Source organism: Penaeus japonicus, unplaced genomic scaffold, assembly GCF_977035675.1.
Source record: "Penaeus japonicus unplaced genomic scaffold, GWHDUDI00000001_assembly GWHDUDI00000020, whole genome shotgun sequence".
Taxonomy (NCBI): domain Eukaryota; kingdom Metazoa; phylum Arthropoda; class Malacostraca; order Decapoda; family Penaeidae; genus Penaeus; species Penaeus japonicus.
In genome coordinates, this window is record NW_028234422.1 from 36441642 (window position 1) to 36454141 (window position 12500).

The following is a 12500-nucleotide window of genomic DNA, read 5'->3' on the forward strand; positions in this document are numbered from 1 at the left end:
TCTCTCTCTCTCCTCTCTCTCTCTCTCTCTCTCTCTCTCTCTCTCTCTCTCTCTCTCTCTCTCTCTCTCTCTCTCTCTCTCTCTCTCTCTCTCTCTCTCTCTCTCTCTCTCTCTCTCTCTCTCTCTCTCTCTCTCTCTCCTTCACTCTCCCCCCCTCCCCAAATAAGCGCAAAGAAAACCCGCGTTAGACTAATCTCCCCCCGTGTGTGTATGGGGGGAGGGGGGCAAGTGACCTGATGAATAGCGAAATTCCGTGAAGTGAAGGGCAATGCAGGGGAGGCAACGGCAGGGAGGCGGTGGGTGTTGACAGGTGTTGGAGGGTGGCAAGCAGACGCGCTGGTGCCAGAAGTGTGAAGGTTGATGCCACGGGGCAGTGCCAGGGGTCGGTAGCAGGGGAGAGTGTCCCTCTGGGGCTGTTGGCAGGGGGTAGTGGTACCAGTGCCTCAGGGGCTTGCAGTAGGGAGAGCCGTGGCAGGGGTGGCAAAGGTGAGTGTGCAAGTACCTCATCACCGCCCAGGCGACCGCCACCATTGCCACCACCCGTTTGCTGACTGTCTCGCTGGTTGTTTACGCTGCCAGGATGGATGATCTTGTAAACCTTGCCTTTGTTTACTCTTGGAAGATAACGTGACCTTAGTTTTATTATTATTATTATTATTGCTTTTATTATTTTTACTCGTTTTATCATTTGCGACTTGCATATAGACGCTGCTTATTTTTTACGGAATTTACGAAGATGGGCATTGTTGTCCACGGAAAGTCACACCCATGCTTTAGATAATGGTATAATTTTCGTTGATGATGGGAATGCATTGAAGGAGTAAGGCGTATCAAAGTAGGAGCCGACTTAGCTATTTTTTCAAGGTTCCGCTTCTTATGGACGTCATCATCATCTGTTATTCTCTAGTGCTAAGAGATATAACCAGACGACCGCTCTTGTTTATCTGGATTTGCAGCTGTTAGTCATTGTTGAAGTATTCTCCTTTGTGAAGACTTTATTTTCGTTCGCCTGGAGGTTATATAATGAAAACAAAGTTTTTATTCTGTGTTTGGCTTCGTCCTGACCTTCATCGTACATATTTGCAGGGGTTGAAGATGATTTTTTCATTCAAGTACAGTATTGTTTTATGATATATACCTTGTCCTTTGCCCTCTTTATGACTTATAAAATGTAAAACCACCATTAAGGAAGTACTTGTGAAGTTAGAAAGTAAAACACGGCGACCAAAGACCGTAGAATTTTGTGGGTTTCCCCCTCCATGATTATTAATATAGTTTTTGGTTATATATAATATATATATATTTTTTTTTACAAATCTATAATCGCCGCATTTTTTCCTACGCAGTTACTTTATGCGCAGCACATTTATGTTCAAATAGCGAACGATTTCCGCAGGTGCGAAATCCCGTTTTAGTCTCCAGAAAAGTCATTAGTGTTACGGAATGTCTCTAGCCCGAGGAATGTCTAATACCTGGTGCGGAATGTCTCCACCGAAGCCCTCTCTTTCATCTCCGGGATATAGTAATGAGAGCAATGATCGGATGGATCGAGGCACGCCGACCGCAACATGCCACCTCCTACCTCGCTCCTCGTTTTGGTCTCTCTCTCTCTCTCTCTCTCTCTCTCTCTCTCTCTCTCTCTCTCTCTCTCTCTCTCTCTCTCTCTCTCTCTCTCTCTCTCTCTCTCTCTCTCTCTCTCTCTCTCTCTCTTCTCTCTCTCTTGCTCCCTCTGTCTCTGTCTCTCTCTCTCTCTCTCTCTTCTCTGTCTCTCTCTCTCTCTCTCCTCCTCTCTCTCTCCTCTCTCTCTCTCTCTCTCTCTCTCTCTCTCTCTCTCTCTCTCTCTCTCTCTCTCTCTCTCTCTCTCTCTCTCTCTCTCTCTCTCTCTCTCTCCCTCTCTCTCTCTCCCTCTCCCTCCCTCCCTTCCTCCCTCTCTATCTATCTTTCTATCTTTCTCTCTGTCTCCCTCTCCCTTTCCCTCTTTCTCTCCCTCTCTCCCTCTTTCTCTTTGTCTTTCTCTATCCCCTTCTCCCTCTCTCCCTCCCTCCATCCATCCATCCATCCATCCATCCATCCATCCTTCCATCCATCCCTCCCTGCTGGTTGTACTTTCTGTTGTCTCTTTCTCTCTTTTTCTCTCCTTCTCTCTGTTTTCTGTTCCTATTACTGGGGCAACTTCTTCCTCATCCTTCTTTCCCTCCTCTCCCTTCCCTTCTCTTCTTTCTCTTTACACCTCCTATCTCTTTCTGCTGCTTATTTTTTTTTCTTTCAATTCTCTTTCTATCCCTTTATCTTCCATTTACCTAATTTTTGTTTTCTCCCTTTGTTTGTTTTCTATTCTCGTCCCTCCCTGTTGCTCCCTGCCCTCCCGCTGCCCTCCCTCTTCATTCTCTGACCTCCCTCTTCATTCTCTGACCTCCACATTTACCTCTCGTTCTCCGCAGCTTCTGTTCCATGTAAAGTTTCTGGGTAAAGGAAGCTGATAATCTTTCCTGTGGCTCGCATGATTGGCCATCCCCTCGCCTGGAGGACGGCCAATAAACACATTTCTGTTTTCTGAGCTTTTTTGGCCAACTTTTATTTGCGTATCCCAAACTTGCCTTCCTTGCACGCTCGCTCTCTGTGACGCTTGTGGAGCATGCAGTTGGGTTGGCTTCTTACTTGTCTATCTATCTTTTTGTCTGTCTATCTGTCTGTATATGTGTCTGTCTATCTACCGATCTATTTATCTAGCTATCTATTTACCTATTCATTTATCAATCTTTTTATCTTTACACCTTGTGTAAAGATATCTGTCTATCAATCTATCTACACATACACACGCACACGCAAACGCACACATACCCAGATACAAAAATAGAACAGATACACATACATACCTTTTGACTGCATTACGGAAGGGAAGAATGTGAAATAGGTTTCATGCATTAAATAAAAAGATATGCTATTTTATTTTGCATATTTATGTGACTCCATTGGATTAATTGTATATAAATATAATTTTAAAACTTGAAATCATTCCTCGCGCCGTTTTGAAATCGTCACATGGTTTGCACGGTATGCAGAGGCTACGCATGCAAGCTCACCCACATGCACGAACGCACGCGGAGTCCTGATAAGGTGAATCATCTGCTCTGACGTCACGCTCTTGGTGGGTTGTAGCTGCCGCGTGTTGATCCCCCCCCCCTCCCCTTCTTCATGAATTCGCTCATCTTCGCTATTGTTGACTGCGAGAGAGAGAGAGAGAGAGAGAGAGAGAGAGAGAGAGAGAGAGAGAGAGAGAGAGAGAGAGAGAGAGAGAGAGAGAGAGAGAGAGAGAGAGAGAGAGAGCCTCATCCTGAAGTTTACGACTTCGTTATTCTTGACTACAGGAAAAAGAGGAAAATAGATTAACTGTTATTTATGAAATGGAGTTGAATGTGAATCCCTGTATATATATCCTTCGTTCTATTTTTGATCTTTCTAGTGAATGCTAGTGAATGTTTAAGACTGCTTGCTCAATGGAAAGACTCTGTGGGTGTTGATGGCATGTGTTATAATTAAGAAGCGACGGGGTGCATAAACGCAGGGGTTGTGTGTAGCAGCCAGCAACTATTTTTTTTATTATCATTTACCTTTTTTCTTTTGACGTTTTTTAGATTCTTCTTCTTTTCTTTTTTTTACTGTTCATATTTTTATTTATATCTATTTTGTTATTATTAATTTTTGTTTATTGTATCTGATTATTCTATTTGTTTTCCATAATTGGATGGAGGAAGAAAGAATGAGAAAGAAGAGGGGAATGAAAAAAAAGACAATAGGAAAGTAGGAAAAGACAATGAAGAAAAAAAGGGAAATAGATGTAAAAAAGAGAAAACGGAAAAGAAGTGTATATCACTGAAAAATAATAAATGAATAGAAGAGAAATGCACAGTTGGCGGAAGGATAGAAGAAATAATTAGTAAGGAGAAAGAGAAAAAGAGAGAGAGAGAGAGAGAGAGGGAGACTGAAAAGAAAGCCACTGAGAAAGGAAGACGAGACCGGAAGAAAGCGACAGGAGAAGACATGTTCGGACGGGTGACTCATGCTAGGAAGGAAGACGGAAATAACTCGTATAGTGTATTCACCCGAGAGACGGAAGAAGGGAAGGGGAGGGAGGAGGGACGGAAAGTGGAAAAGTAGGAGGGACGGAAGGTGGAAATGTGGAAAGGTGGGAGGGAGGAAGGGAGGAAGGGAGGAAGGAAGGGAGGGAGGGAGGGAGGGAGGAAGGGAGGGAGAAGGGAGGGAGGGAGGGAGGGAGGGAGGGAGGGAGGGAGGAGGGAGGGAGGGAGGGAGGGAGGGAGGGAGGGAGGGGGGAGGGAGGAGGGAGGGAGGGAGGGAGGGAGGGAGGCAGGAAGGAAGGAAGGAAGGAAGGAAGGAAGGAAGGAAGGAAGGAAGGAAGGAAGGAAGGAAGGAAGGAAGGAAGGAAGGAAGGGAGGGAGGGAGGGAGGAAGGGAGGAAGGAAAGGTGGGGGGGAAGGAAAGAAAGGAAGAAAGAAAGAAAGAAAGAAAGAAAGATATAGAAGGAGAAAAATAGAGAGAGAGTGACTGTTTTCCAGGGGAGGGGCGAAGAACAAAACAAAGGTGGAGAGAGAGGAGAAAGTATAAAAAGGAGGGAACTAAGACGAAAGAGGAAAGAATGAAGAAGAATGGTGGAGAGAGAGAAAGACGAGGAGAACACGAGGGAGAGAAAGCGAAGAAAAGAGAAGATGAGGGGAACTTGAAGAAGAAGGGAATTAAGAAATAAAGAGAAAGGAAGTGAGAGAAAACAAATGAAAGTCTAGATGGAAAGAGACGTAAAAAGGGATAGAATAGAAGACAAAATCAGTGTCGAATAAAAGAAGAAAAGAGAAGAAATATGAAGAGAGAAAAAGTACCAAGCAATCACCAAGAACGAAGAAAAGAAACAAAAGAAAGAAAGAAAGAAAGAACTAGAGATCTTAAATCCCCAACAAATGTGACTTAAAAGGCATCTCGTCTCGTTTCGTCTCGTCTCGTTTCGCAAAGATGTCGAGGAAGAAGGAAATGCCTCGAGACGCTGGGGAAATCGGCTTGCTTTTCTTGATTTTTGAAAGAAATCTTGATTCGATTTAGTTTTGTGTTTATTTCATGAGAATAATGCTTATTGTGAAGGCATTGTTTTTATTGTGAGTTCTAGATGTTATTGATTATTTATCGGTTTGTATCGTCTTTTTTTTTATCTGGTTTCATTATTGTTATTTGTGTTTTTGATTAAAAAGGGAAACGTAGAACGAGAGAAAATCAGAAGAAACGACAGTACAAAAATCATCTACTACAGCTACAACAGCTACTGCATCAGCAACAACAAAAATAACAACAACTATAACAACAACACCAGCAAAATACTAGATAACAAGCAGATCTGTGAAATCCAATCATTCGTCGAGGTGTAAGTTTAGCGCGGGCGAGCGAGGGCGCGGGGCGGGCATTCGGGCAGCCGCTAGGGACAGGAAATGGCCGAGGGGCGTCGCGGGCCCCGAGGGAGGCGCGGCTCCTTGGCGATCCCGCGAGTGGAAGGCCTCCTCGCTTGGCAGGACTCGTTGGATTGTGTGTGTGTGTGGGGGGGGGGGTCAGGGTTGGTGGGTAGGGGATAGGGGAGGGGTGCATTGGTTGTCTTGCGTGTGTATACTCTTTTTTTCGTGCTTGTTTGGCTGTTTTACTAGTAATGACGATAATGATGTTGTTGAAGATAGTGATAATGATTATTATTATCGTTGTATTTTTTTTCTCATCATCGTCAGTTCTGTGATTGCCAATCTAATTTCCCTTCCTCTTCACGCATTTCTCTTTTCATCTCTCCTACATCAAAATAGCCCAAACAGCAAAGATGATACGGAAAACACCCTTCCCAGAAACAAGAGGGGCAGAACGAAAGGGCATTCCACTTCAGACATGACTCTGACACCGTGAAAGACACCGAGGAGCCCAAGGGAGGAGCGATTGCGTAATGCCGTCTTCGAGAAGCACGTGGGAGATGATGAGGCTCTTTTGTCAAGCAGGGACATGGCGGGCGAGAGTGCCACCTGGCGCCTGGTGCCCCGGTGCCAACGTCTCCAGGGGGAAGTAGAGGGATTGTGCAGGTGACCTAGTGACGTAGGAGAGAGGGGTGATGGGGGGGGGTCAGAGGGAGAGAGGGGTGATGGGGGGGTCAGAGGGAGAGAGGGCTGATGGGGGAGTCAGAGGGAGAGACGGAGGGGGAGGGGATGGGGGGGGAGAGGAGAGAGGAGAGAGGAGAGAGGAGAGAGGAGAGAGGAGAGAGGAGAGAGGAGAGAGGAGAGAGGAGAGAGGAGAGAGGAGAGAGGAGAGAGGAGAGAGAGGAGAGAGAGGAGAGAGGAGAGAGGAGAGAGAGAGAGAGAGAGAGAGAGAGAGAGAGAGAGAGAGAGAGAGAGAGAGAGAGAGAGAGAGAGAGAGAGAGAGAGAGAGAGAGGGAAAGAGAGAAAGAGAGAGAGAGAAAGAAAGAAAGAAAGAAAGAAAGAAACAAACAAAGAAACAAAGAAACAAAGAAACAAAGAAACAAAGAAACAAAGAAAGAAAAAAGAAAGAGGAGGAAAAGTGGTTCTTTGTGGACAGTGATGGTATAGAGATTATGAAGATGAGTAATGGACAACGCAACCACAGGGAAGTAAAGAGTTTAAGCTAAAACAGAAGAAGGGAAATAAGACCCCCCGCCCCCCCCCCTATCCTCTTCCATCACTCGAGAGTATCCCCCCTGCGCTTCTATATTTGTGAAGCAAGATCTTCACTCGGTGTTAACTACCTCGGGACTCATAACACGCACGCACGCGCACACCTTTCTCCAGTGCTTGCGGTGACCTCACTCTGTCGACACAAAGTGATGGCAGTTTTGGACGAATATAGAACAGCGGCGCATATTCAGTCAAGGAGGAAAAGAGGGGGGGGGGCAGATTGCGGGGGGTAGACGGTGGGGGAGATGAAAGTCAAAGGGAGGAGGAATAATGGGGAGAAGGAGAGAAGGAGGATGAGGGAAACGGGAAAGGGGAAGGAAGGGCAGAGCGAAGGAGGGATAAACGTTGAAATAATAAAGGAAAGAAGGACTAATTTATGTAAGGAAGGTAAAATGAGAGCGAGAGAAAGAAAGTAAGCGAGGCTGTGCCACGCCACTTGTCGTGTTCTGAAGGCAATTGCTTTGAAGTAGGTTGATGTATCACCGGAGACTGAAACAGTAAGGGCAGCAAACAATTTTTTTTGTCGAATCACACTGTAAGAACAAGGCTTCGTAAACAATATAATATCACCTTTGAATCACTGCTCTCCCCGTAATAACTCGGGTTGAACTTACCATGCCCACGTCTCGCCGTCAGAGGACATGAATTTACCAGTGCCACCCCACTCGAAAAGCCCGTGCCCCCGTGCCCCAGTGCCCGCTGCGGCCCACATGCCGGGCGTGCAAGTGCTGGCCGGGCGCGTGACGGCCCTTGCATCGCGGCCTTGCAACATACCGCGGGCGACGCTCGGGGCATCGCCAAGGCAAAACAACACGAAAGGCGCACGCTTTCGGGTGGCTGATTGGTCTTCGGCTGAAGGTTACTATTTTGTAATGTATTCTCTCTTCCTCCTTGTGGCTGTGCATTTATGAAGGTATGTGTGTATGTATCTAGAGAGGAAAAGAGAGAGGAAAGAAGGAGGAGGGATGCACCGCCCCTAGTCCATGTTCCCTGGAATCTGAGGCTGACTCAACACGTCACCGCCAACACAGGAACCATGCGAGCTTGCCAGACGCCGCTCTCATTGTTACGGGTTTGGAGACTGCGTGTGCTTGCATCTGTACTGGCGGCTATTTATATTAGTGGTGCTTGGACGTTTGGTAAAGGGGTGCGTGTGTGTGTATGGAGAGAAAGAAGGAGAGGAAGGGGAGATGGTAGAGGGAGTGGGAGTAGGAGCAGGAGTGGGAGTGGGAGTGGGAGTGGGAGTGGGAGTGGGAGTGGGAGTGGGAATGGGAATGGGAGTGGGAGTGGGAGTGGGAGAGGGAGAGGGAGAGGGAGAGGGAGAGGGAGAGGGAGAGGGAGAGGGAGAGGGAGAAAGGAAGGAAGGAGGGAAGTAAATAAATAAGTAAGTAAAGGAAGGAAGAAAGGAAGGAGAGGCACAGGGGAGAGAGGAGAGAGAGTCACTAAGTGTGAGAGAGAGTGACAAAGTGAGAGAGGAATTGTGAAATATGTATATATATGAGTGTGTACGTGTGTACCGAAAAATTTATATATGTTTACATCTGTACATATGGGTTTGTAGACGTGTAGATTCTTGTATGTGTATACATGTGTTTTGTTATTGTATGTGCGGTGCTCTGTGTTCGGTCGCATGTATTCATAACAAAAGGGACAGCATTTTCACTTCACTAAGGAGTCGTAGGCTTGGCCAGCACATATTCCTATATGTAGGTTGAGCATGACATGGAAACACGTCAGAGCCAGTACTGGGCTAGTGTGCCATTGTGTCTCTGTGTTAGGTGTTAGCAGCAAGTGTTGGCACATGTCACCACTTGGCAACGTACCATCACCACACTCACCAAGCCACCTTACCATGCTCACCACATCACCACACATCCTTCATTTCCGACCATCACATTTAGCTTCAATTCGCAGCGAAGTGTTGCCCCATATTTCACCATTTCTAGGGGTCCACGGCCATCCGAGTATACCTGCTTTTCTTCTTCCTCCTCTTCATCCTAATATTTCCCTTTACTTTTATTCTCTTTTTTTCTCACCTGTCATCTTTTTCCCCTTCCTTTCCCTCTCCATCTTTACCCCCCCCCCCTCTCTCCACCTGTGCTTGTATATTTAGTATGTCTAATTATAATCAGAAACGCGAGTTCCACATGGGATACCCGTATGCTAAGCTATGTGTACAAAACACAGTTTGGATCCGAAACTAAATTCCTGTAATTGTTAGCAGATTGAGTAAGTCATTAAAAGTCGCGGAGTCCTGACCGCCATCTCCCAAACCGCATTTGATTATTCAGATTGTTACGCGAAGGACATCCCGTGAAGGTCTTCTTTAGTTCAGTAAGATAAGCTTTACTTCCAGGCATAGTTTCCCTCCTCCCTCGCACTTGATTATTCGGATTGCCCCGCGAAGGACACCCCATGAATGTCTTTTTCGCTTAAGTAGGATGAGCTTTACGCTGAGGCATATTTCCCTCCTCCCTCGCACTTGATTACTCAGGTTGTCACGCGAGAGACGTCCAATCAAGGTCTTTTTTTCTGTTCACTAAGATAAGCTTTACCTTCAGGCATGTTTCCCTCCTCGAGACGCTCAAAAGTCATGACAGTTTGACAGTTTACAAAATTTAGTCGCATTAGATAGAAGCGCAGTCTCTGTCATTAATTGATTCTTTGAAGAAGCAGTCAACTTCACAGATATTAAAGTGAAGATTAAAAGATGTGGGAGTAGGAACGCAGATACGTATGAGAGATAAGGAGAGGAGGGGGACTGGAGGAATGATAATGATTCATGAAAAGGGAAAGATTGAGATAGTGCGAACAAACGTATGATAATGGCAACGCAAAAGATGATAATGATAACAATGCTTAAGACGATGATGATGAAAGTGATGAAGGGAGGACAGAGGGAGGCGGCAGATCTTCCCTTAACTTGTTACTCTAGTGTTGTTTGTTTTGGCATGAGGGTGCAGTCTTGTTTGCGGTCTGTGTACGGAATGGGGAAATCACAACAGGAAATAAGTAGTTTAAACTCTTCCCTAAAAAATAAGAGAGAGATAACGCAGACTGGCAACGCTGATTGAGCTAATATTTAAACCTCTTTGATTATATATACCAATAAAAAAACGAAAGACTGTAGATAGTGTTTTTTACAGTCATTTTTTTAAAACCGGGTTGTAGGTGCGAAGTGAACCAAACCCTGGCATGGTTGATGAGTGACTGCCTCGATTTGGCCGTACGAATGAGGAATGACGACTCGTCCTCCTTTGGGGGGGGGGGGTACAGTGATGGTGATGAAGGCGAAAAGCTAATTATGGCAAGGTCGTGATTGGGAGTATTTATTTATTTATTTTTTAGACAACTCTTAATTGTATTATGGCGAGAGTAACGAATGGGTAAATTGTATAAAACAGATCTGACAAAAATTAAAGGAGTACATAATTGCAGAACAAGATTGAGGTTAATTTAGGTAATGAGTCGACAAAGAAAAAGAGGAAGGATTAAAGGCAGCATTATAAATCAATGAAAACAATATAAGACACAATTGTAAGTCTCAACTCAAATCATAAACCAGGCCACGAACAAACCCAAGTATATGGGTCATGAACGGGTTTTAAAGGGGCAGAATAGGGCATGGCAGGGACAAGGGGGCAGGGGCAGGGGCAGGGGGCGAGTAGGAAGCGGGCAGGGCGGGTGGGGCGTGTGTGTTCGTGGGTGTGTGGGGGCTCGGGTTGTGGGTAAGGCAGCGACAGTGTTGAGGCAGGGAGAGAAGCGCTACCTTCTAACTATGGCGTCCGGCGACCAGGGCACCACTCAGGCGACAAGGTGGGTCCCTCTCTTTCTCGCTCGCTCGCTCGTTCTTTCTCTCGTCAGCTTTCCCTCTCTTTCTCTCTTTCTCAAGATGTTTTTTGAAATGTGCAAGCCGTGCTTCTTGCACTTGAAAGTTTTCGAACGACGACGGCGAAGTGTTCTTTCGTTATGAACAGTGGTGGTGATTTACGGAGCGTCGAGGGAACTCCCCGTGACAGCCTCGGGCTTGACGTGCGCCCTATGCCTCCGGTTTCCTCTCTTGGCTTTCTATTACCGAAGGAGTTATAAAGTGAGCCTTGTATTATTAGGATTTGATGAAGTACCAGTGAAAATGTGCTTTGATTTTTATGCATCTACTTGGTGCAATCTTCATAATGTGATGGTGAATGTATGCATCTAAAAAAAAGATTGAAGATTGTGAAACCGAATCAAGTGTATGTTATCCAAAAGTGCTTTATTGACGACCCTTTCTTTGGCAGTGATAAAGAGCTTTAATCTAGTGGTGATTATAATGAAGAAGAGCCTTGTGACATTGTAATAGTGATAGTTTTTCATTTTCATTGCCTCCGACTGCAGTAAATGTAACATTAGTGAGAGTGACGATGACAAAGGAAAATACGTGCATTTTTACAAGAGTGACGGAACATCTTTTAGTGGCGGTTATAACGTACAATAATTAGTGTGAAGAGTGAACTTGCGAGTAATGAAAACATTAAAAAGGTGTATTTTTGGTTATTTGACTATTAAGTGGGGAAATTAGATCTGTTTCTCTGGGTTCAGTCTTTGTGATCAAGTGAAACCAGTTGCCAGTTTTTATATGCTGTGAAATCCACGTGTATATATGTAGGTGTTTTATACTACGTGGAGAGGAACTTGTTACTCCTTGAGGACGTTTCCCCGTTTGTGTCTTTCTGGTTTAACCCCTAAGTCAGGTATTGTGCATATTGTGTATTGTCAATTTCATAAACTTGATACTGCATTTTATGGGAACCAGCATTAAGTCCATTACGACGTCACAGAGAAATGATACCCCTGTTATTTCTATTTATTCATTTATTGATATTGTTTTCCCTTTTATTGGTACGTGTTGTTTCCGAAGAACATCTATTTACGGGTAAGACGAAGGCTATTTCGCAAAGCCTGCGCCCGCGGGTATCTGTACGATTGGAATAATTAGAATAATTCCCAAACAGAGCAGACATGTTGTGAACCCAAGCCGTTGACATTCCTGAGGGGAAGGTATTCTTATTTAGAACTGTGTCATAATACCTTTTAAGGAAGCCTCGGGCGTCTATCGCATTTCCTTCCTGCAGTACGCTTTGTAGTTCTTGCTTTTGGGGTTGGAGTTGCTTGGGGGAAACGGATGGGACTGAGGGCCGTGTGAGTGTCTCTCTCTCTCTCTCTCTCTCTCTCTCTCTCTCTCTCTCTCTCTCTCTCTCTCTCTCTCTCTCTCTCTCTCTCTCTCTCTCTCTCTCTCTCTCTCCCCCTCCCCTCCCTCCCTCCCTCCCTCCCTCCCTCCCTCCCTCCCTCCCTCCCCTCTCCTTCCTCTCCTCCCTCCCTCTCCCTCTCCTTCTCCCTCTCCCTCTTCTCCCTCTCCCTCTCCCTCTCCCTCTCCCTCTCCCTCTCCCTCCCCTCTCCCTCTCCCTCCCTCTCCCTCTCCCTCTCCCCTCTTCCCTCTCCCTCTCCCTCTCCCTCTCCCTCTCCCTCTCCCTCTCCCTCTCCCTCTCCCTCTCCCTCTCCCTCCCTTTCTCCCACTATCTCTCCCTCTCTCCCTCCTTCCCTCCCTTTCTCGTTCTCTTTTTCTTCTCCTGTGCATTTACCTGCTTATCTTTCTTTCTCTGTAGCAAACTAGTTAAGCTGGAGTCAGGCTAATTGAAACATTAATTACGAGCCACCCCTCACTGCCCTTATTATTCTTTCTGTTTCTTCTGTTTTCCTTTTCCTCCTTATTCCTCTTCTAATGACTCGTTTTCTGCTT

General features: G+C 45.7%; 1 protein-coding gene across 7 annotated transcripts in view; it reads left to right on the top strand.

Moving 5' to 3' along the window:
* The window catches only part of LOC122247699 (uncharacterized), an 89166-nt gene that overhangs the window by 37539 nt on the left and 39127 nt on the right, over window positions 1-12500 (top strand). For 2 of the 7 annotated variants that reach the window (XM_086548414.1, XM_043007219.2), the window contains exon 1: window positions 10430-10537. The exons of the other annotated variants lie outside the window; for them this stretch is intronic. In XM_086548414.1, coding sequence (XP_086404540.1) covers window positions 10500-10537 — 38 coding nt within the window. In that variant the 5' untranslated portion in view covers window positions 10430-10499. Of the gene's footprint in view, window positions 1-10429; window positions 10538-12500 lie in introns of those variants that run through there. 7 annotated transcript variants of the gene reach the window in all.